Raw genomic sequence first — 26,609 nt, forward strand, 5'->3', positions numbered from 1 at the left:
CTGTCTTCAGAAAGGTTGCCAACTTTAGTTTATTGAGCGGTTTGCCTTGTGGTGTTGCTCGGGTCTCCGTTGAGCTTATTGATGTGTTTCTGCTCCCTCCTATCGGTTGTGTGTTTCCCTTTCTCTGGGTCCAGTAAGTGCCCGTCAGTGGTTCCCCTCTGATTCCAGGATTCTTCCCGTCACACAGACACTGCTGTGACTTTGGGTCAGGGCAATTTCTAAACCCCCCCACCAAATGTATCGGCGGCTCTCACACAAGCGGATCAGGAGCCGTACTGACCCCTCCCACTGTTTTAAACTTCAATCGGGAACAATTTCAATCTCTCCTTCCTGTCAGTGTTTCTGCTGTCGAAAGGTCAGATCAGCAGAGGTTTCAGAACAGTTAGAAAGATCCCACCAATTTTAGTGTAAAGAGCAAATTTAGGGGATTAGAAAAATTGAACATTAACAAGTTGCAAACAAGTGAGTAAGCACAGCTGTTTCTGCCCGAAGTAAACGGAGCACTTAAGACGCTATAACCGGCCACTTTGAAATTGCCGTTAGTGTAAATGAATAATGGTTATCGCTTTAAACCGATATAAGCGACTGCCCGTTTTAAACGTGGACGTTTTAAGCAATGGGGTCTATATTAAAAACAGTTGTGTGGTGGCAACATTCCAAAGGTATTACAGCTGTGGTTGGCACCATGAGCTTTCGTTACGTGACATAACATTACATGACAGGCCTCCTTATAGGAAAAATTAGAAACCTAGCCTTGGAACCACACAAGATGGGAAAAAAAAGTTTAAAAGGAGTCTGTAAAAAAAAAAAACCTAGAACCACATGAAAAAATTATACAAGAGGTTTGAACTGGTAAAAAGAATGATCAAATTAATGTTAAGAATGTTCTGAAAGTTAATGGTGGCCAGCTGCTGTGTCAGAAATGACAGTAATGTGAACTATGCAAGAAAAGCTGTGGGAGTTTGGGGTTGACGACAGGCAAACTGCCCTAAATCTTGCTGCATACAGGGAATGAAGAAATTAAACACTCAAAAGTATTAAACCTCCATGCCGCCTACCCCACACTCAAACCGGAGACAGGCCCTACACCCCTCACTGAGGCATTAACTGCCAATCAGCAGCAGCAGCAGCTCCAAGGACTTTGATCTTCCTCTCTCACCTGCCATTCTTGACTGCTTCTCTCCCTCAGCAGTGAGCATGATGAACCCAGTGACCATGATGAACCCAGTGACCATGATGAACCCAGTGACCCTGATGAACCCAGTGACCCTGATGAACCCAGTGACCCTGATGAACCCAGTGACCCTGATGAACCCAGTGACCCTGATGAACCCAGTGGCTGATGCGCTGGGCTGTCCGGCTTGTAAGCAATTAATCGCACATTGTTTGCGTCGCCTGACAGCATACAATTCAATTTGTATCTGCGACAAGTCCTTTCATATTAATTAACTTACTGATAAATTAACCTTCTCTAGTTTGCAAACAGAGTGGCTCATTTCCACTTTGAAACTTAGGCTATTTTTATATTGCTAATGGTGACACCCACCAACAACCAGGTCTCATGCAGCTGAAGGTAATACGCACCAGGAGTCACTAAGACCAGCAACTGCTTTATCAAGACTAATGTGACTTTATCAGTGACTCCTGGTACGTATTACATCCCGCCTTAGCAAATCTTGGGAATTTTACTTTTAAGTCGCATTCAAGACACAGACATCAGGTGCCTACTAGCAAGGGTCATAGCACAATATAAAAGTAGCTTTTGAGAAGAGAAAGCCACCTCTATTTTGATCGTAGCTGTTTAAATGAAATACATAAAATAAAGGCAGTAATTTCCCTATTGTCACACTGGTCTTTCATTCAGACTGTCAACCCATCTTCCCAATTACCAACTAGGAGGTAATTCATTTTCAGAGCACTCACCTGAATAATGGTGTTCGGTACAGGTGAGGATGAGGAGGATGATGACTCATTCACTTTGGTTTCCCCTGGAGAAGGAGCTGAGCTTTGTGACTCCTGGCTCCCTGGCTGCTCTGGAGACAAGGCATCACTGCTGTCGTCATCAAATGAGAATGTGTCTAAGGTTTTGGGGTAATGGACTTGGCCAACTGCAAGGAGAAGTGCACGTCAGTACAATGTTCATGTAACATGCTTTTAGAAATGGATCTGAGAAACCAGGAAATGCTTCTTATTTTATTAGTTGCATGGACTTTAAAAAAAAAATGCCAGTGCAAAAACACTAAGATATTTTTGTTCACCCACAACTATCTCAAAGCTGACAGTACTGCTCCAAAAGCTATCATTTTTTGCCCAGCTATCTGTTATCTTTCTTCTCATCTGACTGCACCACCCCAGTACAAATCTCCCCCCAAACCACATCCAACTGGCTACTAAAAGGTGCATGTTTCATTTAAGTTTTCCATAAACAAAATGCAATCAGAGTGCCTTGATAGCCTAGGGAGCAGAGCCACCAACTGACCAGATCTATGGTAGGTTAGTGATTTCAGACAGGGCAGCAATTGGTTTCCACAAATGGTTTCAGAACCCGACGAGAGGTAGAACATTTGTCAGGATTCTCATTCCTGACTGACATGCAGTGACTCCTATTGGAAAGTGTGCATGTGTGAATCTCCTGTGAGAACAAGATCACGCTTGCTGTGATGCTCTTCCATGGATCAACAAAATGTCAATATTTACTGTCTAGTTACACTGTCTCTCGCATCAAAATGGCCACTTGCACGGTATCGCAGGCGCTAAATCCCGAACTTGCACTCTGTCAATTTCCAACTCCGCATCAGCTTCGCTCCACGTTTCACCTACACATTCAAATCAACACGCTGGCGAAAAGTTGGGCTAACTGCCCACCTACTGCGTATTTATTACCCTGAAAATTTTTATGGCTGGTGCAAACAGGCGCAGGAGCTTGTTGCACAACATAAGGAGGTGGGGGATGAGAAAATTGCATTAATTTTGAGCTAGGTTTATGCTCCAGCCCATAAAAAGCATCCAAATCAGGTTTTATGGTTTTAAGGACACCTTCAGTAAAAAGTATCTCAAGACTTTTCAGTGTGTGATCGAATTGTATTAATGTTGAAATCTTGGTTTGTGTATTAAATACTATTGCGATGATCGTAATTTATGAATAAAATAGCATTTCTGGTGGCTAATTTAGTTAAAATGAGTTTAGGGCAAATCAGCAATCCTCTCTGTTTCCTGATTGGCTAAGAGTCAGGAAGTGAAAGGAGCAATGCCCCATGTGATCCCAGGTCTGCATAAGCACAACAGTGCGCCCCTGGGATCCGTGGGCCATGACGCTATGCACAACTATTCAGCGTTTGAAAGCAAGTTTTCATTTGGGGCTTTGCACGAGGTAAGTGCGGATTTCGTTCGGATGTTGGTGGCGTACTCCTTAGCTATGCCGCGGACTGCAAATTCAGGGCCATTAAGTTCAAAATCAAGTCAATACATTTTGCATGTGTAACATGCATGTAATTACTCAACAATGGTTTTCCATTTTCAAGAGTTTCACATAGTGTTTTTAACCACATTATTTCTGAAACTCATTCTGGTCTCAACATCGCAACTGCCATAAACCTGTAAATATAGTGGCAGGATTTGGATATATTCAAGGAGTACAGAACAATGGATATTTACAAAACAGTGGACAAAATAATTAAATCCAGTGACATAATAAAGGATGGTCTCTATCACCACCGGCACAGATTTAACATTTCTGTTAAAATAATTTGAAATCCGAATCGGATTCAGTTACAAATATCCTTAAATGGCAATTCACCTGTTTGGAACTGACACTGTTTTACTACCAACTTTACCATTTCCATATTGAGCAGGACATTAACATCAAGGGACAGTGTTCCAGAAACCAACTGTGTGTGATTAATTTTTAAGCATTACAAACTGTCCTGGGTGAGTGACAAATGACAAGAAGGAACAGCCCCTCTCTGCTTTTAGGTTATTTCTGGTAAGAAGATTCACTTTATAATTAGTAACATGACTGCAGGAAAGTTTTTCCACCAGCATGTCAGCAGAGTTGTCTTTATTTATACATCACAGCTGACCCACATTGATTGCCGTCACAAAGCCTGTAAATTGTCCATCGAAAAAAGCATCCAATTACACAGCACCGATGGCCAACAGTACTGGCATTCTTCAGAGACAATGGGCAGATGTAGCCAAAATTTATTTGGGATCTAATTGACATAATAAACCTTTTCCGCACATGCAACCAGAATAGCCTCATTGATTCAACTCCAAGTAAATATATTACAATTGGCCAAGAGCACCGGGCACTGATACTTCGCTTCCTTTACAGGATGATATGAATTTTAAGAATTAAGGAGATGCATGTTAACATGCCAAGCAGGCACAAAGCCAATTCTTAACAAGGTTACAACAAATTGTAATTACACTGCTATCACTTACAGAAGTTGTTGATTCTTGTTCAGAACTGCTCATCATAAACATCCCATAAACAACCACAATTTTTTTCTCTATCTACCAAAATTAAAATCCACTTTCGTGGGTTTTTTTTTAAACAGATGAGCAAAAGGTATTTTTGCCAAGGGCATGTTATCCTCCATTGAGGGTGCACACCATTTACCCAGTTCTTTTTCTGCCCACTGTGGAAGTGACCCATAAAGACCAAGAAGGTTCCAGGGTTTGATTGCTGTATGTGCAGCGCGAGCCGATCTCAGCTGGGATAGCAGCGAGTTCTATAAATTAGCCTCAGCAACATGGTTGATGAGAAAAATGAATGATAGTCCTGATTGCAACCCAATGATTTCTCCTGGAAAATACTTGTATATATGGGTATCTAATGAGGAGAGGATTGGGCTTAGCCTAGCCTAGCAGCTTTCACAGCAACTAGCAGATACTGTATAGGCCCACATGTGTAGAAAATTGATTATCTGAGACAATGCATCTGGTATCCACAGAATCGAGCCCAATATGAATCAGAGGAAAAAATGGTATTCAAAAATAGCATAAAGTATTTTAATTGCAAAATATTTAAGGTCAAATGGTAATTCCTTTAACTGCTATGGTTTTACATTTGGTTTCAAAAACATGGGTTTTTAATCAGGCCTCTTGCCCTATGCCCCTCCCCCAACAACCATTCTGGGATCAGTATCATAGAATTCTAGATCATAGCATTTGTAACACAGGAGGAGGCTATCCGGCACACGTATGCCAGTGCTACTATACTTGAGCTGTCAACCCTAATCCCATTTCCTTGCTCTTTCCTGAACTGTTTTTATTCTTTGTTTTCAGACTTATTAATTTCCCTTTTCAAAGTTATAGCCATCTGCCCCTATAGCCACTTGTGTTAAAAGCATTCCAATAACCCTCTGTGTAAAAAAACATTTTCGAAACTCCTACATTCTGGACATTTTCCCATGTTAAAGGGGTTGTATAAATGCAAGTTGTTGTCACTGTGATGATCCTCAGTCTATGCCACCTTATCAAGGTAAACTAGCATTTTCAGGTGTATCTCTCCTTTCTTGAATAGGAGTATAACATTTGTCACCCTCCAGTCTTTTGGCACAATTTATATTTCCAAAGATTTTTGGAAAATTATGGTTAGTGTCTCCTGACAGATTTTGCCTGACAGGGAAGCCAACACTGTCCCCGCTCCCCCACTCAGGCCTCTGGTTGAAATTGCAGATCAGACATCATTGGTCCCAATAATTAGTGCTTCTAGTTCCCTGACTTCATCTCTCTTCTATCAGCCTGAGAGTACGTCACTCCAGACCCCCTCCCCTTGAACTTACTTTTTTAGACTATTAATCCCCTTCATTGTCAGCTGTGGCGCAGTGGTAGCACTCCCGCCTCTGAGTCACAAGGTCATAGGTTCAAGTCCCACTCCAGAGACTTGAGCACAAAATCCAGGCTGACTCTCCAGTGCAGTACTGAGGGAGTGCTGCACTGTCGGAGGTGCCGTCCTTCGGATGAGACGTTAAACTGAGGTCCCGTCTGCCCTCTCAAGTGGACGTAAAAGATCCCATGGCATTATTTCGAAGAGGAGCAGGGGAGTTCTCCCCAGTGTCCTGGCCAATATTTATTCTTCAACTAACACGACTAAAACAGATTATCTGGTCATTATCACATTGTTGTTAGTGGGAGCTTGCTGTGTGCAAATTGGCTGCCGCGTTTCCTACATTGCAATAGTGCCCACACTTCAAAAAGTACTTCATTGGCTGTAAAGCGCTTTGGAACGTTGTGAAAGGCGCTATATAAATGCAAGTCTTTCTTATCATTCTTTCTTTCATTACTCTTATTTTAACCCCTCCCCCCACAACATTAAGATTTGCTCTTATTCCTCCCCCCATCAGTCCCAGTAAGCCAAAGCCAATCAACATGTGGAATAAATTGCTACTTGCCTTTAATTGCTTCCTTTAAACTGGAATCGACAGGGAGAATGTTCTTTTCCACAAGTTCCATAGGCCCTGGTCTCTGAGCTATCTTTTCGTTTAGATCGTCTGCCAGTCTGGCTCTCTTCAGCTTCATCTGAGTGGCCTGCAGCGAAGGCTCTGCCAAGGTTTCTGCAAATTTCATGCCAATATTTAATGGGAAGAAATTTGCAACACAAAGCATGTTGTTTCTAGAAATGCTCCACAGATTATGTAATTATAAACTGGGGAAAAATGTTCTCCTGCGGAGTTCAGATATTTTCTTACCTTCTAATATGTGCATTCTGACCAGTTCAGACCTCTCCGGCCTACTTCGTATCTTGTGTTTCAGGTAGTCCTCAGTCTGAAAGAATAGAAACTTGAAAGTTCTATTTAAAGTGCAGGTTAGATACGTTTTTTTGTAATAATAGGGAGCGGACACCTCCAACATGCTCACTCCCCTCCTCAGCTAATGTTATTCAGTAACTATTCAAGAAGTGGTGTACTTGCAGAAAGGTCAGCAGAGTGTCAGTAATTTTCTTCCAGTTGGTAACAGGGCTTATTGAATATGGTCATTCCAACAAGATATTTTCAGGTTCAAGCCCTAGGGCTGATCATCTCTGAAGCTCACCCAGCTCTTGGCATAGCCATCATTTTCTTTTTTGGGGAGGAGGGGGCACAAGGGGAGAAACAGGCACAACTGCCTCACTGTTAAGCACACCTACTATGAGCTGGCAGATCATGGACCAGTACAGAGATTGTACTGCTTGATGCAGGCTGCATGGCTGCAAGGTAAGAAGCAACCCACGGTAAATATAAGGCAGAAAATTATAAAGGAGAAAAAAAAGAATAAGGTGAAGCTGGATTTTTTTAAACGTATTCATAGGATTGAAATTGAAGTTTGAAAAAGACTACAATGGGCATTTTGTAGAGCTTGTACAAATGTTTAAAAAGTGCAATGGTTTGTTTTTTTAAAAAATATTTTTAGTTAGAGTTTCAGGTAGGTCAATGAAGAGAGAAACTGTGCCTTTAAGGCATTTTTTCATTAACCTAATGCAGGTGTTGCCTGGTAAGGTTGGTCGATTATGGGAAGCATGAATGAGCTTCTTACCCTTGCTCGTTCCAAACTCTTCCTCTGTTCGTGGAATGCAGCTGGGCTCTTCAATGCTGTGAACAGGTGACAAGAAAAAATTTAAACCGACAGGAAATGTCTTGTAGAGGAAATGCAGTAATACTTTCACAACCAAAGGCAGTCAAGCTTCTGACAAACGACATTCAGCGAGACACTAAAAATACACCGCCTTGGAATTACTAATCTGACTCATTAATTCTATCACATAGATGGACGTACCCAGCGAAGTACATGGGATGTTACTTGTTGAAATACTACACAATACCAAGTTCAGGCAGCATCGTGGAGAGAGAAACAGAGTTAACGTTTCAGGTCGATGACCCTTCATCAGAACTGGAAAAAGTTAGAGAAGTAACAGATTTTTAAGCAAGTGCAGGGAAAGGGAGGAGGGGAGGAAAGAACAAAGGGAAGGTCTGTGATAGGCTGGAAGGCAGGAGAGATTAAACGACAAAAGGGATGATGGTGCAAGGCAAAAGGAGATGGAATGGGACAAGTTAAGAAACAAAAGATGACTCAAGATGAGGTGTAAATGGCAATGGTAGAATCATCAACAGCTGCCATGTGAAAGAAAAAAAAAGGAAAAAAGAAAAAAATATAGGGGCCGAGATTATAGTCTGAAATTGTTGAACTCGATGTCGAGTCCAGAAGGCCGTAAAGTGCCTAATCGAAAGATGAGGTGTTGTTCCTCGAGCTTACATTGAGCTTCATTGGAACAGTGTAAGAGGCCGAGGATTGAGAGATCAGAGTGGGAGTGGAGTGGAGAATTAAAGTGACAGGTGACGGGAAGCTCGGGGTCACGCTTACGGACTGAACGGAGGTGTTCCGCAAAGTGGTCACCCAATCTGCGTTTCATCGCCCCAATGTAGAGGAGACTGCATCGTGAGCAGCGAATACAGTATACTAAATTGCAAGAAGTACAAGTAAATCACTGTTTCACCTTTTTCCTCAACCGAGGATTCCCTTCTACCGTGGTTGACATGGCTCTCGACCGTGTCCGTTCCATTTCCCGCACTTCTGCTCTCACCCCTTCCCCTCCCTCCCAGAACCACGATAGGGTTCCCCTTGTTCTCACCTTTCACCCCACCAGCCTCCACATTTAACGGATCATCCTCCGCCATATCCGCCACCTCCAGCGTGATCCCACCACCAAACACAAATTCCCCTCCCCTGCCCTTTAAGCATTCTGAAGGGACCGCTCCCTCCATGACACCCTGGTCCACTCCTCTATCACCCCCAACACCCCTTCGCCCGGCACCTTCCCATGCAAGTGCAGGAGATGCAACACCTGCCCTTTTACCTCCACCCTTCCCACTGTCCAGGGCCCCAAACACTCCTTCCAGGTGAAACAGCGATTTACTTGTACTTCTTGCAATTTTGTATACCGTATTCGCTGCTCACGATGTGGTCTCCTCTACATTGGGGAGACCAAACGCAGATTGGTGACCACTTTGCGGAACACCTCCGTTCAGTCCGTAAGGGTGACCCCAAGCTTCTGGTCGCCTGTCACTTTAATTCTCCGTTCCACTCCCACTCTGATCTCTCTGTCCTCAACCTCTTACACTGTTCCAATGAAGCTCAACATAAGCTCGAAGAACAGCACCTCATCTGTCGATTAGGCACTTTACAGCCTTCTGGACTCAACATTGAGTTCAACAATTCCAAACTATAACCTCGGCCCCTATATTTTTTTTTCTTTTTTCCCTTTTTTCTCTCTCACATAGCAGCTGTTGATGATTCTGCCATTGCCATTTACACCTCATCTAGAGTCACCTTTTGTTCTTAACTTGTCCCATTCCATCTCCTTTTGCTTTGCACCATCATTTCTTTTGTCTTTTAATCTCTCCTGCCTTCCAGCCTATCACAGACCTTCCCTTTTGTTCTTTCCTCCCCTCCTCCCTTTCCCTGCCCCTGCGCTTGCTTAAAAATCTGTTACTTCTCTAACTTCTTCCAGTTCTGACGAAGGGTCATCGACCCGAAACGTTGACTGTTTCTCTCTCCACAGATGCTGCCTGACCTGCTGAGTGTTTCCAGCATTTTCTGTTATTTCAGATTTCCAGCATCCGCAGTATTTTGCTATAACAATATCAAGTTCAATGCTCTGCGGTTAAAAAGTATTTATTGTAGCAATCAACATCTTGCTTTACAAAAATATACCATGACATTTAGCAATTTAGTATAGCATTTGTGTTACGTAATAAGCATGAAAGCAATTAAATAGGGCAGCTAAAAGAAATGTGCAATATTTCTCATCCAATTTAAATTAACTGAAGTTCTTCCTTTTTAAAATTCGAGTATTCAGAATAAATTCAGCTTGGAAAATAAGAACATGTTAGAATCTTTCTGGGACACCATGAAAAGATGGTCAAAGAAGACAGGCAGTGACTGCTTTACTTCATCTTTGCTTTCCTGTTTTATGCTGAGTATAACCAGAAATGTCACAGCAGTCCAATTAAAATAATTAACTGCTCAAAACTCAGTAACACTGGTGACTGTAAAGAGGCTGCTGAACAAAGCTACTACAAGACATCAGCAGGTTTATCAACTGAAAACGGTTAAAAAATCTGCGCTCCCAATGATTTAGTGCACGTTTGGAATGGTATTGAGGCACAGACGCCAGGAAGATTCCAAGTTCAACCTCTGTTCTGTCCTGAGTTAGTTGATCTTAGCTAGGGAAGAGGAGGGGCTTTAAAGTTGGCCTCAGCGTCCTGGGGAAATTAGCTAGAGTTCCTAATCCCAACATCACTAAAACAGATTATCTGGTCATTACCACACTGCTGTTTGTGGGAGCTTGCTGTGTGCAAATTGGCTGCCGTGTTTCCTACATTACAACAGTGACTACACTTCAAAGAGTACTTCATTGGCTGCAAAGCGCTTTGGGATGCCCCAAGGTCATAAAAGGTGCTGTATCAATGCAAGTCGTTCTTTTCTTTCATGTGATCCCTGCTGGAAAGTGCACGTGTGTGGACATCGATGATCAGGCTTGATTGTGATGTCCCCAGTCAATAAGCCAACTTACACAAAAGGGTAAACTTTAAGAATATTTACTACCGGTGTGAAGCTCTGCGCCGGGAGCACAAATTCATAACATTACTCCTATAAGTGTGTAGGTTTACACATGGAAAATGACTACTTGGACAAGGTACCAAAAGATTGCCAGGAGCTGAGGAGTCAGGAGCAAGTGTGACCACTTTCAGGGGAAGGGAAGAAAACTGGAAGGCAAAATAAAATGCAAGATCATTTGTAAGCAATAATTTTTCTTTGTTATCGTTACCCCAAATTTTCTTTCCACCCTCTTAAACCCCCCCTGCTGCATCTCTCCATTTCTCAAGTGGCAGGGTTCCTGCTCCCAACCTCTGGCTCTGGTGCTTGAGGCAGCCAGCAGGGGCGATCAAGAACAGCCTAAGGTGACTTGTCTTCTCTCCCTCTCTGTGGCCTGGTTTACTCCTATTACCCATATTCTATCACTTTCTGATATAGTGCACTGAACCACTAATGACACATATTCAAAGGTCAGGGCCACTCTGATTTTCTTTGCGCTGATATGTATTTCCATTGAAATTACTATATTTTCTGTAAGCGAAAACCACAACTTCCCATCTTGTATTCGGTTTATACCACGCATCTCCTCTACCTATCACTTTAACAAGCAAACACTTCTCACTAGTACGATAGCAAAATACTGCAGATGCTGGAAATCCAAAATAACAACAGAAAATGCTGGAAAAACTCAGCAGGCCAGGCAACATCCGTGGAGAGAGAAATAGAGTCAACGTTTCAGGTCAAAACCCTTTGTCAAGACTGAAAAAGCACAGGAAATGAAACAAATTAAAAGGCCAGTTTGGAGGCTGGGAGAGAACAAAAGAGAAGTGAAGAGACATTAAGAGATATTCAAAACGAGACGAGATGGTGATAGGACTAGTGGAGACAAAAGACGGCTCTAGATTAGGTGTGAAATGCGCTGGCAGAATGGGAGACAGCTGCCATGCGGGAGAGAAAAAAAGGGGGAAGGGCCAAAACAAAGGTGTGGATAAAAAATAAGTAAAAATGTAATGGGGGCCGAGGTTATGATCTGAAATTGAGTCCGGAAGGCTGTAAAGTGCCTAATCGGAAGATGAGGTGCTGTTCCGCGAGCTTACGCTGAGCTTCCGTGGAACAATGCAAAAGCCCGAGTACGGTGAGGTCTGAGTGGAAATGGGGCGGTGAATTAAAATGACAGGTGACCGGAAGCTCGGGGTCATCCTTACGGACTGAACGGAGGTGTTCCGCAAAGCGGTCACCCAATCTGCGTTTGGTCTCCCCAATGTAGAGGAGACCACATCGTGAGCAGCACATAGTTCCAGAAACACTCATTGTTCAATTGCCCATTGTCATAGTTCTAGCAGTAGCTCACAGCCGCTATAAACGACTACTGGAAATTGCAAGCTGTTTAAAAAGAGTGAAAATCTACAAGAAAAATAAAATTGGGGCTCTTGATGTAATCATAGAATGGTTACAGCACAGGAGGCGGCCATTCGGGCCATCAAGCCCATGCCAGCTCTCTGCAAGAGCACTTCAGCTAGTCCCACTCCCCCGCCCTTACCCCGTAGCCCTGCAAAATTTTTTTCCAATTCACTTTTGAAAGCCACAATTGAGTCTGCCTCCACCACCCTTTCAGGCAGTGCATTCCAAATCCTAACCACTCGCTGCGTGAAAAAGTTTTTCATGTTGCCTTTGGTTCCTTTGCCAATCACCTTAAATCTGTGTCCTCTGGTTCTCGACCCTTCCGCCAATGGGAACAGTTTCTCTCTATCTACTCCGTCTAGACCCCTCATGATTTTGAACACCGCTATCAAATTTCCTCTCAACCTTCTCTGCTCTAAGGAGAACAACACCAGCTTCTCTAGTCTATCCACATAACTGAAGTCCCTCATCCCTGGAATCATTCTTGTAAATCTTTTCTGCACCCTCTCTAAGGCCTTCACATCCTTCCTAAAGTGCGGTGCCGAGAATTGGATACAATACTCCAGTTGAGGTCGAACCAGTGTTTTATAAAGGTTCATCATAACTTCCTTGCTTTTGTACTCTATGGGCAGGATTTTTATTCAGGAGTCGGGTTGGAGGCGGGACTACAACTTTCGGGGTTGTAGTCCCGCCTCCATCGAGATGCGGCCAATCCACACGATTTTAACTTGATTGACCTTGTTGAGCCCACCCAGTGGGCTCAGCAGGCCAATTAAGGGCCACCCGGCAACAGGTGACGTCACAGACTGAAATTTCATCTGTCAAGACGTTTTGACAGATGAAATATCAGTGTTTCACAGCTGTTTGAAGCTGTCAAACACCGACAGTCTTACTTCTAACATGAGTCCTTCTCCACAGACTCAGTTAGAAATCTCTCCTGCACAGAAAGCCGCAGGCTGTCACTTTTGACAGTTCGCAGCCATTCTGCTTTCTGTGCCGGTGAGCTGAGGGACTCCCCGAACCTAAAGGAAGGAAGGCTGAAAAGGTAAGAAAAGGTCATTTACACTTCTTTAATCACTTTAGACACACCAAACACACTTACCTTTGCACTCATGCACACATCACTCACCTGAACACCGACATCTCGACCCCTCCAACCCGACGGCCCGACTCCTCCAACTTGGCGTGGTTTGGAGCCGTTGGGAATCCCACAGTTCAAGCTTAAAAATAGGGATTAGGCTAAAAACTGCCTGTTAACAGACAGTTAATTGGCACTAATCACTTCCCGCCTCGGGCAGGCGGGTCCCAGTGCGGGGTGGGTACCCGCCTCCTTTGAAACTGGCATGGAGGCAGGTTGGGGGCGGGACCCCCGATTTCAGGATTTTAACCCCCCGCACGCCTCCAATCCCGACTCCACGGCACAATGAAAATCGAGTCCTATGCCTCTATTTATGAAGCCCAGGATCCTGTATGCTTTCTCAACTGCTTTCTCAACCTGCCCTGCCACCTTCAACAATTTGTGCACATACACCCCCGAGTCTCTCTGTTCATGCACCCCCTTTAGGATTGTACCCTTTAGTTTGCCTCTCCTCGTTCTTCCTACCAAAATGTATCACTTTGCATTTTTCTGCGTTAAATTTGATTTGCCACATGCCCGCCCATTTCACCAGCCTGTCTATGTCTTCTTGATGTCTATGACTATCCTCCTCACTGTTCACTATACTTCCAAGTTTTGTGTCATCTTCAAATTTTGAAATTGTGCCCTGTACACCCAAGTCCAAGTCATTAATATATATATATCAAGACAAGCAGTGGTCTTAGTACCGACCCCTGGGGAACACCACTGTAGACCTACCTCCAGTCCGAAAAACAACCGTTCACCACTACGCTCTGTTTCCTGTCACTTGGCCAATTCTGTAACCATGCTGCCACTGTCCCTTTTATTCCATGGGCTTCAACTTTACTGGCAAGCCTATTATGTGGCATTTTATCAAACGCCTTTTGGAAGTCCATGTACACCACGTCAACCACATTTCCCTCATCAACCCTCTCTGTTACCTCATCAAAAAACTCAATCAAGTTAGTTAAACACAATTTGCCTTTAACAAATCCGTGCTGGCTTTCCTTAATTAATCCACACTTGTCCAAGTGACTGTTAAACTTTGTCCCCGTTTATCGTTTCTAAAAGCGTCCCCACTACCAAGGTTAAACTGACTGGCCTGTAGTTGCTGGGTTTATTCTTGCACCTTTTTTTGATCAAGGATGTAACAATTGCAATTCTCCAGTCCTCTGGCACCATCCACGTATCTAAGGAGGATTGGAAGATTATGGCCAGTACCTCCGCGATTTCCTCCTCAACTTCCCTCAGCATCCTAGGATGCATCCCATCCGGTCCTGGTGACTTATCAACTTTAAGTACAGACAGACTTTCTAGTACCCCCACTTATTAATTTTTATCTCATCCAGTATCTCCACTACCTCCTCTTTCACTATGACTTTGGCAGTATCTTCTTCTTTGGTGAAGACAGACGCACAGTCCTCAGCCATGCCCTCTGCCTCCATGCGTAGGTCTCCTTTTAGGTCCCTAATCAGCCCCACCCCTCCTCTTACTACCCATTTATTATTTAATATGCCTATAGAAGACTTTTGAATTCCCTTTTATGTTAGCTGTCAATCTATTCTCATACTCTCTCTTTGCCCCTCTTATTTTCTTTTTCACTTCCCCTCTGAACTTTCTATATTCAGCCTGATTCTCACTTGTATTCTCAACCTGACACCTGCTGAGTTTTTCCAGCATTTTCTGTTGTTATTTCGGATTTCCAACATCTGCAGTATTTTGCTATCGTACCTGTCATAGGTGCTCTTTTTCTGCTTCATCTTACTCTCTACCTCTTTCGTCATCCAGGGAGCTCTGGCTTTAGTTGCCCTACCTTTCCCCCTTGTGGTACCCGAACCATCTCCTCTTTAAAGGCAGCCCATTGTTCGATTACAGTTTTGCATGCCAATCTTTGATTCCAATTTACCCAGGCCAGATCTGTTCTTAACCCATTGAAATTTGCCTTCCTCCAATTAAGTATTTTTACTCTAGATTGCTCCCTGTACTTTTTCATAGCTAATCTAAACCTTATGATACTATGATCACTGTTCCCTAAATGTTCCCCTACTGACACTTGCTCCACTCCCCAGAACCAGATCCAGTAATGCCTCCTTCCTCGTTGGGCTGGAAGCATACTGATCAAGAAAGTTCTCCTGAACACACTTCAGAAATTCTTCCCCCTCTCTGCCCTGTACACTATTACTATCCCAGTCTATATTAGGATAATTGAAGCCCCCCATTATCACTACTCTATGGGAGAAAAATTCGGTTACTTTGTGCCACCCATTAGTAATGGGGCGCAAAGCAACTAGCGCCTGGGTGCGGCGATGTTTGCCTGATTTAGCGCTCCAATCACCTCCAGGGGCGATAGAAGCCAAGTTTGCAGTCGGAGGCAATAATTAGCACCAGGTGCTAAACTTTGCGCCCGGCCAATAATTGCGTCCCAAATGGGGCGATACCGAATTTCTCCCCCTATAGTTCTTGCACCTCTCTGTAATTTCCATGCAAATTTGCTCCTCTATATCTTTCCCATTAGTTAGTGGCCTATAGAATACACCTAGTAGTGTAATGGCACCGCTATTGTTTCTTAACTCTAACCAAATAGTCCTTGACCCCTCCAGGACATCCTCTCTCTCCGGCACTGTAACATTCTCCTTAGCCAATACTGCCACCCCATCTCCTTTCTTTCCTTCCCTATCTTTCCTGAACACCTTGGCCTAGAAATTCAGTATAGCCACTTTTGGGGCGGTAAAGTCGGACGGCCGCTAAAGTTTGCGCCCGGCGCAAAGTGGAGGCCACTTCGCCGATATTCAGTAGCTTTGGCCAAGGAGTTTGCTCGAGCGCTAAAACTGGCGATGCACGGCTATCTTTAGGCGCTAAGCCGGCGGTGCAGAGTGATACCGCCGAGGCCGGGCGCAGCGCAGGTGCGGTCATTTCTTGATTGACAGCAGACAGCCTGGCGCCGGCCAGCTCTTAAAGGGGGAAGGGTCGACTTGGTCTGCTGCCACGCCCTGGATACTGCAGCCCTCCAGCTAGGCCTAAACACTGCTGCTGGAGAGAAATAGCGCCAGGAAGGATGCAGAGGGCCCGTGAGCGAGCGCAGCGCTTCTCTGCCCATGATTTAAAGGTGCTGGTTAGGGCTTTGGAGAGGAGACGCCATATCTTGTTCCTGGACAGTGGCAAGAAGCCTGCCACCAGGGTGTACAGGAAAGCCTGGAGGGATGTCGCCCAGAGGGTCACAGCCACCTGCGATGTCCCCAGGACTGGTGTCCAATGCCGGAAAAAGTTTAACGACCTCCCTCGGATTGTCAGGGTGAGTAACCTTTCCAGTGTCCTCCTCATCCTTGCATGTGCACCTCACATTATGGGCAAAGGGACCTCAAAGCCCTAATGGCCAGCCCTCATCCAGCAGCTATGGCACTGGCATGAACATCAATTGCACTTTCTGCACTTTACACACTGGCCAAGCTATTCGACCATGGGAGGCAGTGCATACAGCAACAGGGCACCACACTGGCCAAGCTATTCGACCATGGGAGGCAGTGCATACAGCAACAGGGCACCACACTGGCCAAGCTATTCGACCATGGGAGGCAGTGCAGACAACAACAGGGCACCACACTGGCCAAGCTATTCGACCATGGGAGGCAGTGCACACAACAACAGGGCACCACACTGTACTTAGGAGGCCGTCCTTTCTCTTGCAGGCCAAGCTGGCCCAGAATCTGAGGAGCCGGACTGACACCGGGGGAGGCCGTCCCCAGTTCCAGCAGCTCAGTGGCCTGGAGGAGCGCGTGGGTCGACTCATGGGTGGCCGGCTGATTGGCCCCGTTGCATGTGGAGATGCCGACCCTGTGCTGGGCCCCAATGGTAAGGACATCACCTTTTGGACCTCTCTTGTTCCCCTTGCGCTTCAGATCTACATCCTTTGCCACTGTCTGACTAATGCGCTGAATGCCACCACTCATGCCTCCCTCGCTGACGCCCTGTCCTCACTCTAAAGCTACTCTTGTGCCTTCCTGCTTTCAGCTGGTGAGGAGGAGGTCCCTGAAGCTGCCAGTGACAGTCCCTCGGAAGAGGAGGACGAGGAGGAGCAAGAGGAAGGCGGCCCATCGGGGGAACCCTCATCCGCGCCAGGGGATGGCAATGGAGGGGACACGTCTTCCCTGGAGGAGAGCCAGGGGGAAGTGTCGGAGGGGGGTGTAGCTCCTGTGCCCAGTGGCGTCCAGCCACGCGGGAAGGGTCGGGCAGCTCGGCGGCCTTCTCCCCAGAGGGGGGAAGTGTTGCAGGGGAGTGTAGTTCCTGTGCCCAGTGGCGTCCAGCCACGCGGGAAGGGTCGGGCAGCTCGGCGGCCTTCTCCCCAGAAGGGGGAAGTGTTGCAGGGGAGTGTAGTTGCTGGGCCCAGTGGCGTCCAGCCACGCAGGAAGGGTCGGGCAGCTCGGCGGCCTTCTCCCCAGAGGGAGAGTCCGGCCTCCAGTCCGGAGACGGTCCTCGCCCAGGAGGTGCGCCTCCTCGATCAAATGTCTGCGGACTCGGATCGCCGGCACACCGAGTTCATGGGGGTTGTGGCACGGTTGCCTGAGGCCATCGAGTCCCTGGCTCATAGTGTGTCCGATTTCGGGGCCTCACAGGCCAGGGGTTTTGAGCAACTCGGGGCAGCACAGGCCAGGGGTTTCGAGCAATTCGGGGCAGCACAGGACGCGAGTCGGGCCGAATTCAGGGCAGCACAGGACGCGAGTCGGGACGACTTCAGGGCAGCACAGGCAGCGAGTGGCCAGTTGATCAGTGGTGCCGTGCAGTCACTGGCTGGTCTGATGCGGGCACAGACCAGGGCAGTACGGGCACTCACTGCTGCCACACTCGCTGTGTCAGCCAGGCATCGCCAGGGCACCCGCCGCGCTGCAGCAGCACAGCGGTCTGGCCTTCAGCAGATTGCTGCGCTTGCTGCAGTGCCAGCCCGGCCGAGTGCCAGTGTCTCAGGCGAGCAGCGAGCGCCTGGCATCATCCAGCTTGCCCCCATTGCTGCAGCCACCACTGCCACTCCCCCAGTGAAGCTGCCACGAGCTGCTGGAGAGACTGATGCTGCCCAGCCACAGCTGTCAGCAGCCGGCCCCTCGAGGGCCAGAGCTCGTCTAGGCCGACCCCCAAGGGCATCTGCCATCACGCCATGTGCCCCTCAGGAGCCTTCCCCCAGCCTTGCAGCACCCACAGGGCCCAGGTTGAGGCGGAGCAGCAGGTCGGCCAGGGGCCGGAAAAGGCTGGACAAGGACTCGCCCTCTCGGCACACAAAGTAGAGGGTGTTGCCATATGTTTTTTTATATGGGGGTGGTTGTGTTGTCTATGGGGGTGGTTGTTTTGATAAGGCCGAGGATGAAGGCCATTTGGATGGAAAAGTTTTGTTATTCCTCCCTAGGTTGTGGGAGTGAGTCATGTGTTTGACTGTTTTTTGGGGGTGTTGTCTGTTTTTGGGTTTCATGTGGGAAGGGCCCTGAGTTTGTTCAATAAAGCTTTTTCTTTATTCAGCTTGTCCATGTTTGATGTTTGAAGTGGTTGTTGCGTTAACCGGCTGAGGGCTTGCGGAGTGGCTGCATTCATGTCCCTTCATTGCCACAAGCCATTCCCTGACGGGGGCCTAGAAGTGTCGTTCAATAAGCCGCCGACGGACGGCCCTTGGACCTTGTGGCTCCCTCCTGGGCTGGTACTCCTCCTCCTCCTCCTCATGGTCCTCCTGCTCCTTCTCCTGAGGTGGTGGTCCAACGTGAGGTGGCAGTGCCTGAGTCCTGCGGATAGCCAGGTTGTGTAGCATGCAGCAAACAACGACGAACTGGGAGACTCTATCCGGCGAATACTGCAGAGATTCGCCGGAGCGATCCAGGCAGCGGAATCGTTGCTTGAGGACGCCAATCGTTTGCTCTATGATGTTCCTTGTGGCTTGATGGCTTTCGTTGTATGCCTCCTCAGCAGGGGTCCTGGGCGCGCGGAGCGGGGTCATGAGCCATGTACACAAAGGATAGCCTTTGTCCCCGATAAGCCATCCTCTTAGGGGAGGCTGTGCCTGGAACATGTCAGCCACAGTAGTCTGGCGCAGGATAAATGCATCGTGGCTGCTGCCTGGAAAGCGGGCATTGACAGCTAGGATGCGCTGCCTGTTGTCACACACCAGCTGTACATTGAGGGAATGGTAGCCCTTCCGGTTGCGGTAATCCTCGGCATTGTCGATAGGTGCCCGCAAAGCCACATGCGTGCAGTCAATGGCGCCCTGCACCATGGGGAAGTCCGCGATCCTCACAAATCCGACTGCACGCTGCTCCTGCCTCTCCAGGGTCATGGGGAAGGAGATGAATTGGTGTCTCCTTGTGAAAAGGGCATTGGTGACCTGCCGGATGCAGCGATGCACGGCGAACTGGGATATGTTAGCTATGTCCCCAGCAGCGGCTTGGAAGGAGCCGCTTGCATAAAAGTTCAGAGCCACCGTGACCTTCACTTCCACCGACAGAGACGTCCTGCACATCAGCTGTGGACGCAGATCTCTGTGAAGCAGCTGGCAGATCTCTGCAACCACCTCCCTTCTGAAGCGCAGCCTCTTAACACACTGCGCGGCAGTCATGGTGAGATAGGACACCTGCTGGCGGTATTCCCTGAGTGGGTAAGGCCTACGTTGCCGACGCCTGATGCCCCCTCTGCGTCTAGGCATGGCTGCCCCTCTCACACAGCGTCTGCGAGCCCTTCGCACATAATGCTGGAACTGAGGGTTGGCACCCCATGCAGCCCCCATAATATACTGGCAAACAATGAAATCACAATGAGGCAAATTTCCAAGCTCTGGCCAGAAGCCAAAAATACCTCTCCTATGTTGGGCCAAATCAGTAAGGTCTCTTCCTTGGTCTCTGTCCAGAAATCCGCTGCACAAAAGTCATTGCAGCAAAATGGCTGGCCTTTATAGTTCAGTGTAAGTGCCCTTTAATTAGCGCTCCCCGAGGCCCGCAGGGCCTCTGCTGCGTTCCACTTCACAGTTCTTAGCACCGCCACGCCCACATTGGGTGGGCGCGACTGAAGTTCCGGTTTGGGGCGCACAAAGGGCGTTGCACGACGAAATGACGTCATAAGCTGCGCGTGCAGCTGAGCGCGTGCAAACACTTTGCGCCGGCGCTAAATGTCTACTGAAGTTGGGCGTAGGCGCAGATCGCGCTGCGCCCGGCCGCTAAGTGCCTAGCGCTCGAAGTCTACTCCTCTTAAGGCGCTAACAGCTGGCGCACGCAACTGAATTTCTAGGCCCTTATATCCAGGAATAATTAAAACCCAATCCTGCCTTTTTTTGAGCTAGGTCTCCGTTATTGCCACAACATCATATTCCCAGGTGGCTATTTGCGCCTGCAGCTCACCAACCTTATTTACCAGACTTCGTGCATCTGCATACATGCACTGTAAACCTATCTTAGACCTTCTTGTATTCTCTTAGTCCGACCTCGCCTAATACCTTACTATTTCTTACTCTAGTGATATCAGTCTCACCCACTCCTTTGTGCACTTTGTTTCTCCTGGTTTTCTGTACAGATGATTAAATATCCCAATCAAATAACCTACCCACCCTCCATTGGCTAATAGCTATGCTCTAAGTGTAATACTGCATGAATCATCTTGTCCAAGTTGCTTGTTTATAGAAATACGTCTCTCCCCAGGATAGTCTGATAAACAGATTTCCAACACTAAAACAAGTTTTCATTTTCTGAGCACATGTAATAAATCTGTTCACACATAACTGGATCTCTCTGAGGTTTTACTTTTCCACAGGCTGTATTTCAGTTTGCACTTCAGAAAATCTTAAACATTGCTTCTCTAGAGAATGGCTAACATAAAGCAACTGTAATATCTTCGCCAAATATTACGGATGTAATATCTTTCCTGATCACGCCCATTATATTAGCGGAATTATAAAAAGACATTTAACAACACAAGGCCTTTGTTTGAACAACACAGTTTAAAATGTTATACTCTGCATTTCTTGCGAACTGTAATATCTAAACACAAGAGGGTCAGCCTGGGTGCTCTTCAAACGCCTCCAAAACGAGTTATTCTTTACATTAATAACCATTCCCTATAATGCAGATTGTACTACTCTACATTATTGATTTACTTACTGAGTAGATACTTGAAGTACATTGCAGTAGCTTAGTAAAAGTCAGATCTCTGAGCAATGCATGTCTTCTTTTAGCTGCGACTTTAAATGACTCCCCCGTGTCAGCCGTTGGAGCATTAGGTAATAATGTGAAACACAGAATACAAACCACTGCCTATCAAAGCTGACATCAAGTAGAGTTCTTACTCAGTAGGCATCACTCTGCAGAGCCTCCTCATTTCCTATTGATCTGCTGACAACTGTAGATTTACAGCACTTACTTCCCACACTGCAAAGCAATGGAAGGATAAACTATACAAATGGCACATTAACTGAAAAAAACCTTTCACCCCATGAACAATTTAATGTTATTCACATACATAGCTAGTTTTAATTTAAATAGTAGGTATCATATTTAGGGGGCTATTTTCAGCAGTGCATTCTGGTGCTGACGGTCCTCCCAAGTGGCCAAGATGGGGCCTTGAGCTGAAACGCCGATTTAACCTACATTTAGCGCAATACGCTAAGCTTGGTAAAGGAGTTGAAGCCTGCACTAGACATGGCCACCCGGAGGCTCGTTAAGGGGCTGATTGCCACTTAAAGTGCCTGCTAGCGCTCATTAAAGAGGCTGCATGGCATTTTGGTGGCTCGTGCTAACGACCTCTCAAACGGAAACCAGCTGTTTGGGAGTAAACGCGGCATTGATGTCACTTTCAAGCACTACTTAAAGGGATACTCACCTTTTCACGTTCACTTGCTGCTGGAGCTGTGAAGAGGACCTCTGAAGCACATCGGGAGACTTTCTAGGACACTTTGTCAAGACTTAATCAACACTCTAGCAACATATATTCTGGAAATTCTCTGAGGACTTCACCTAAAATAAGTAAGTGCTGTGCTACTCCACCTTATTGGACACCTTATAGGAGTCATCAGGAGAACGGAGTGCTTGGTCATTGGCATCTTGCTAGGATTCCCCCTGGGTCTGGACCAGGAATGGGAGGAGGACTGGAGGCCAGGCAGAGCAGCACCAGCTGCTGCAGGAGAGAGGGAGTATGGTAGCATAGTGGTTGTTACTGGACTAGTAATCCAGAGGCCTGGACTAATAATCAGGAGAAGTGAGTTCAAATCCCACCATGGCAGCTGTGGAATTTAAATTCAGTTAATTAAATAATTCTAGAATAAAAAGCTAGTATTAGTAAAGGTGACCATGAAACTGCTGGATTGTCGTAAAAACTCATCTGGTTCGATAATGTCCTTTAGGGAAGGAAATCTGCCGTCCTTTACTGGTCTGGCCTATATGAGACTCCAGACCCACAGCAATGTGGTTGACTCTTAACTGCTCTCTGGAATGGCCAAGCAAGCCACTCAATTGTACACAACCGCTACAAGAAACAATAAGAAAAATAAAACTAGACGGACAACCCAGCATCAACCTCGGCAACAAAGGCACATCCAGCCCAGTCGACCCTGCAAAGTCCTCCTCACTAACATCTGGGGACTTGTGCCAAAATTGGGAGAGCTGTCCCACAGACTAGTCAAGCAACAGCCTGACACAGTCACACTCACAGAATCAGCCTGACACAGTCACACTCACAGAATCAGCCAATGTCCCAGATTTCTCCATTACCATCCCTGGGTATGCCCTGTCCCACCGGCAGGACAGACCCACCAGAGGTGGCGGCACAGTGGTAAACAGATGGGAGGGAGTGGCCCTGTGAGTCCTCAACATTGACTCCGGACCCTATGAAGTCTCATGGCATCACGTCAAATATGGCAAGGAAACCTGCTGATTATCACCTACTGCCCTCCCTCAGCTGATGAATCAGTACTCCTCCATGTTGAACACTACTTGGAAGAAGCACTGAGGGTAGCAAAGGCACAGAATTACTCTGGGTGGGGGACATCAATGTCCATCACCAAGAGTGTCTCGGTAGCACCACTACTGACCGAGCTGGCTGAATCCTGAAGGACACAGCTACCAGACAGGGCCTACGGCAGGTGGTGAGACAACCAACACAAGGGAAAAACCTATTTGACCTCATTCTCACCAATCTACCTGTCGCAAATGCATCTGTCTATGACAGTATTTGTAGCAGTGACCACTGCACAGTCCTTGTGAAGACGAAGTCCCATCCTCACATTGAGGACACCCTCCATCGTGTTGTGTGGCACTACCACCGTGCTAAATGGGATAGATTCAAAACAGATCTAGCAGCTCAAAACTGGGCATCCATGAGGTGTTGTGGGCCATCAGCAGCAGTAGAATTGTATTCCACCACAGTCTGTAACCTCATGACCCGGCTAATCCCTCACTCTAACATTACCATCCAGCCAGGCAACCAACCCTGGTTCAATGCATACCTAAAAATGAGGGGCCAACCTGGGGAAGCTGCAGCACAGGACTACATGTATGCTAAACAATGGAAGCAGCGCGCTATACACAGAGCTAAGCGATTCCACAACCAACGTAACAGATCAAAGCTCTGCAGTCCTGCCACATCCAGTCGTGAATGGTGGTGGACCATTAAAAACAACTAACAGGTGGAGGGGACTCCATGAACATCCCCATCCTCAATGATGGCGGAGCCCAGCACGCGAGTGCAAAAGACGAGGCTGAAGTGTTTGCAACTATCTTCAGCCAGAAGTGCTGAGTGGATCCATCTTGGCCTCCTCCTGATGTCCCCACCATCACAGAAGCCAGTCTTCAACCAATTCGATTCACTCCGCGTGCTATCAAGAAACGGCTGAGTGCACTGGATGCAGCAAAGGTTATGGGCCTCGACAATATCCCGGCTGTCGTGTTGAAGGCTTGTGCTCCAGAACTAGCCGCACATCTAGCCAAGCTATTCCAGTACAGCTACAACACTAGCATCTACCCGACAATGTGGAAAACTGCCCAGGTATGTCCTGTCCACAAAAAGCAGGACAAATCCAATCCGGCCAATTACCGCCCCATAAGTCTACTCTCAATCATCAGCAAAGTGATGGAAGGTGTCATCGACTGTGCTATCAAGCGGCACTTACTCACAAATAACCTGCTCACTGATGCTCAGTTTGGGTTCTGTCAGGACCACTCGGCTCCAGACCTCATTACAGCCTTGGTCCAAACATGGACAAAAGAGCTGAATTCCAGAGGTGAGGAGAGAGTGACTGCACTTGACATCAAGGCAGCATTTGATTGAGAGTGGCATCAAGGAGCCCTAGTAAAACTGAAGTCAATGGGAATCGATGGGAAATCTCTTCGCTGGCAGGAGTCATACCTAGCACAAATGAAGATGGTTGTGGTGGTTGAAGTTCAATCATCTCAGCCCCAGGACATTGCTACAGGAGTTCCTCAGGGCAGTGTCCTAGGCCCAACCATCTTCAGCTGCTTCATCAATGACCTTCCCTCCATTATAAGCTCAGAAGTGGGGATGTCCACTGATGATTGCACAGTGTTCAGTTCCATTTGCAACTCCTCAGATAATGAAGTAGTCTATGTCCGCATGCAGCAAGACCTGGACGACATTCAGGCTTGGGCTGATAAGTGGCAAGTAACATTCGCGCCACACAAGTGCCAGGTAATGACCATCTCCAACAAGAGAGGGTCTAACCACCGCCCTTTGACATTCAACGGCATTACCATTGCTGAATCCCCCAACATCAACATCCTGGGGGTCACCATTGACCAGAACCTTAAATGGACCAGCCACATAAATACTGTGGCTACAAGAGCAGGTCAGAGGCTGGGTATTCTGCGGTGAGTGACTCACCTCCTGACTCCCCAAAGCCTTTCCACCACCTACAAGGCACAAGTAAGGAGTGTGATGGAATATGGTCCACTTGCCTGGATGAGTGCAGCTCCAACAACACTCAAGAAGCTCGACACCATCCAGGACAAAGCAGACCAGCTGATTGGCACCCCATCACCACCTTAAACATTAACTCCCTCCACCACTGGTGCACCATGGCTGCAGTGTGTACCATCTACAAGATGCACTGCAGCAACTCGCCAAGGCTTCTTCGACAGTACCTCCCAAACCCGCGACCTCCACCACCTTCTTCAGGGCAATTAGAGATGGGCAATAAATGTTGGTCTTGCCAGCGACGTCCACATCCCAAGAACGAATAAAAACAGACAGGAGGCTGAGGTGGTGTCCTTCCCCCCCCCTGCGGGTACAGGACATCCTTCCTCCTCTGGATCTCCTCCACCAGGACCTCCAGTGCACCGTCCGAGTACCTGTGCGCCCTCTCCCTCGGTCCCCAAGCCATCCTGCAACGTGCCGCTGTATGTCAGCCAGAGCGCTCCACACCTTTAGTGGAAGTGGGTGTGAGGAGCCCACATACACTGCTCTATGAAAATTGCGTCTAATCAGCGCTTGAATGCTAAACCTGCAGGTATCTGTTTTAGCACCTCCAGGCAGTAGGGTAATCAGCAATTTGGACCAAAATTGTGTGCTAAATCCAGACTTTCAAACAGGCTAGTCTTAATAGCACAACACCCATTGGCCAAAATAACCCCCTAAATGTTTTAATTAGGAAAATTATGAATCAATAATTTTACCCTTTGAGAGTCATATTAGAATTGTTCAGCAAAATGGTGTGTGTTTGTCTATTTTAAAAAATATTTTTATTTTTAATTTTAAATTATTTTTAAATTGTAGGTCAGTGAGCAGAGGCGATGGGTAAGTGGGACTTGCTGTGGGTTAGGATACAGCAGAGTTTTTAATGAGCTGAGGTTTATGGAGGGTGGAGGATGAGACACCGGCTAGGAGAGCATTGGAATAGTCAATTCTGGCAATGACAAAGGTTTGGATGAGGGTTTCTGGAATAGATGATCTGGGGCAGAGTCAGAGACTGGCAATGTTACGGAGGTGGAAGTAGGCAGTCTTGGTGATGGAGAGGATATGGGGTCAGAAGCTCAGCTCAGGGTCAAATAGGACGCCGAGGTTGTGAAGAGTTGGATTCAACCTAAGACAGTGGTGGTTGAAGGGAATGGAATCAGCAGTGAGGATACGTAGTTTGTGGAGGGGGCCGAAGATGATGACAATATTTTTGGAAAAGAAAATTGAGCGTGGTGTAAAACAGGCTGCCTTTCGCAGTCAATGTAAACAAAAATCAGGAGAGGCGTATAACGGGAGGCCGAGCCGATATCGGACGTTTTACATTATCGCCCAAAGTCAAAATTACCCCACTCACTTTTCCCTTCTCTCCACCTCGCCAATTCCCACAACAGCCACCCACTGTAGGACCTGATGAGCAAGACTGTTGAAGTGGGCCCAAATAGTGCCAAGCTATGGGCAATTTTGTACTATGGAGTCAAAGGCAGCAGGCACATTTCAGGACCACTAGTCAGCAGAGTAAGGGGACTTTCAGCCCATCACTCTCAATTGATTCAAAACTAGCACCCAGAGCTGAAAGGACAGAAGGGCTCATTTT

At 46.9% G+C, this 26,609-nt stretch overlaps 1 protein-coding gene across 5 annotated transcripts in view; it reads right to left on the bottom strand.

The window, feature by feature from the left end:
• Nucleotides 1-26,609, bottom strand: part of mrtfba (myocardin related transcription factor Ba) — a 320,882-nt gene that overhangs the window by 45,933 nt on the left and 248,340 nt on the right. For all 5 annotated transcript variants that reach the window (XM_086000754.1, XM_086000755.1, XM_086000756.1 and 2 more), the window contains 4 exons: nucleotides 7,519-7,574; nucleotides 6,696-6,771; nucleotides 6,399-6,560; nucleotides 1,924-2,108 (listed from right to left, as the gene is read on the bottom strand). In XM_086000754.1, coding sequence (XP_085856880.1) covers nucleotides 1,924-2,108; nucleotides 6,399-6,560; nucleotides 6,696-6,771; nucleotides 7,519-7,574 — 479 coding nt within the window. The remainder of the gene's footprint in view (nucleotides 1-1,923; nucleotides 2,109-6,398; nucleotides 6,561-6,695; nucleotides 6,772-7,518; nucleotides 7,575-26,609) is intronic.

This window comes from Somniosus microcephalus, chromosome 11 (assembly GCF_052327205.1).
Source record: "Somniosus microcephalus isolate GS21.2 chromosome 11, FLI_Smic_1.0, whole genome shotgun sequence".
NCBI lineage: Eukaryota > Metazoa > Chordata > Chondrichthyes > Squaliformes > Somniosidae > Somniosus > Somniosus microcephalus.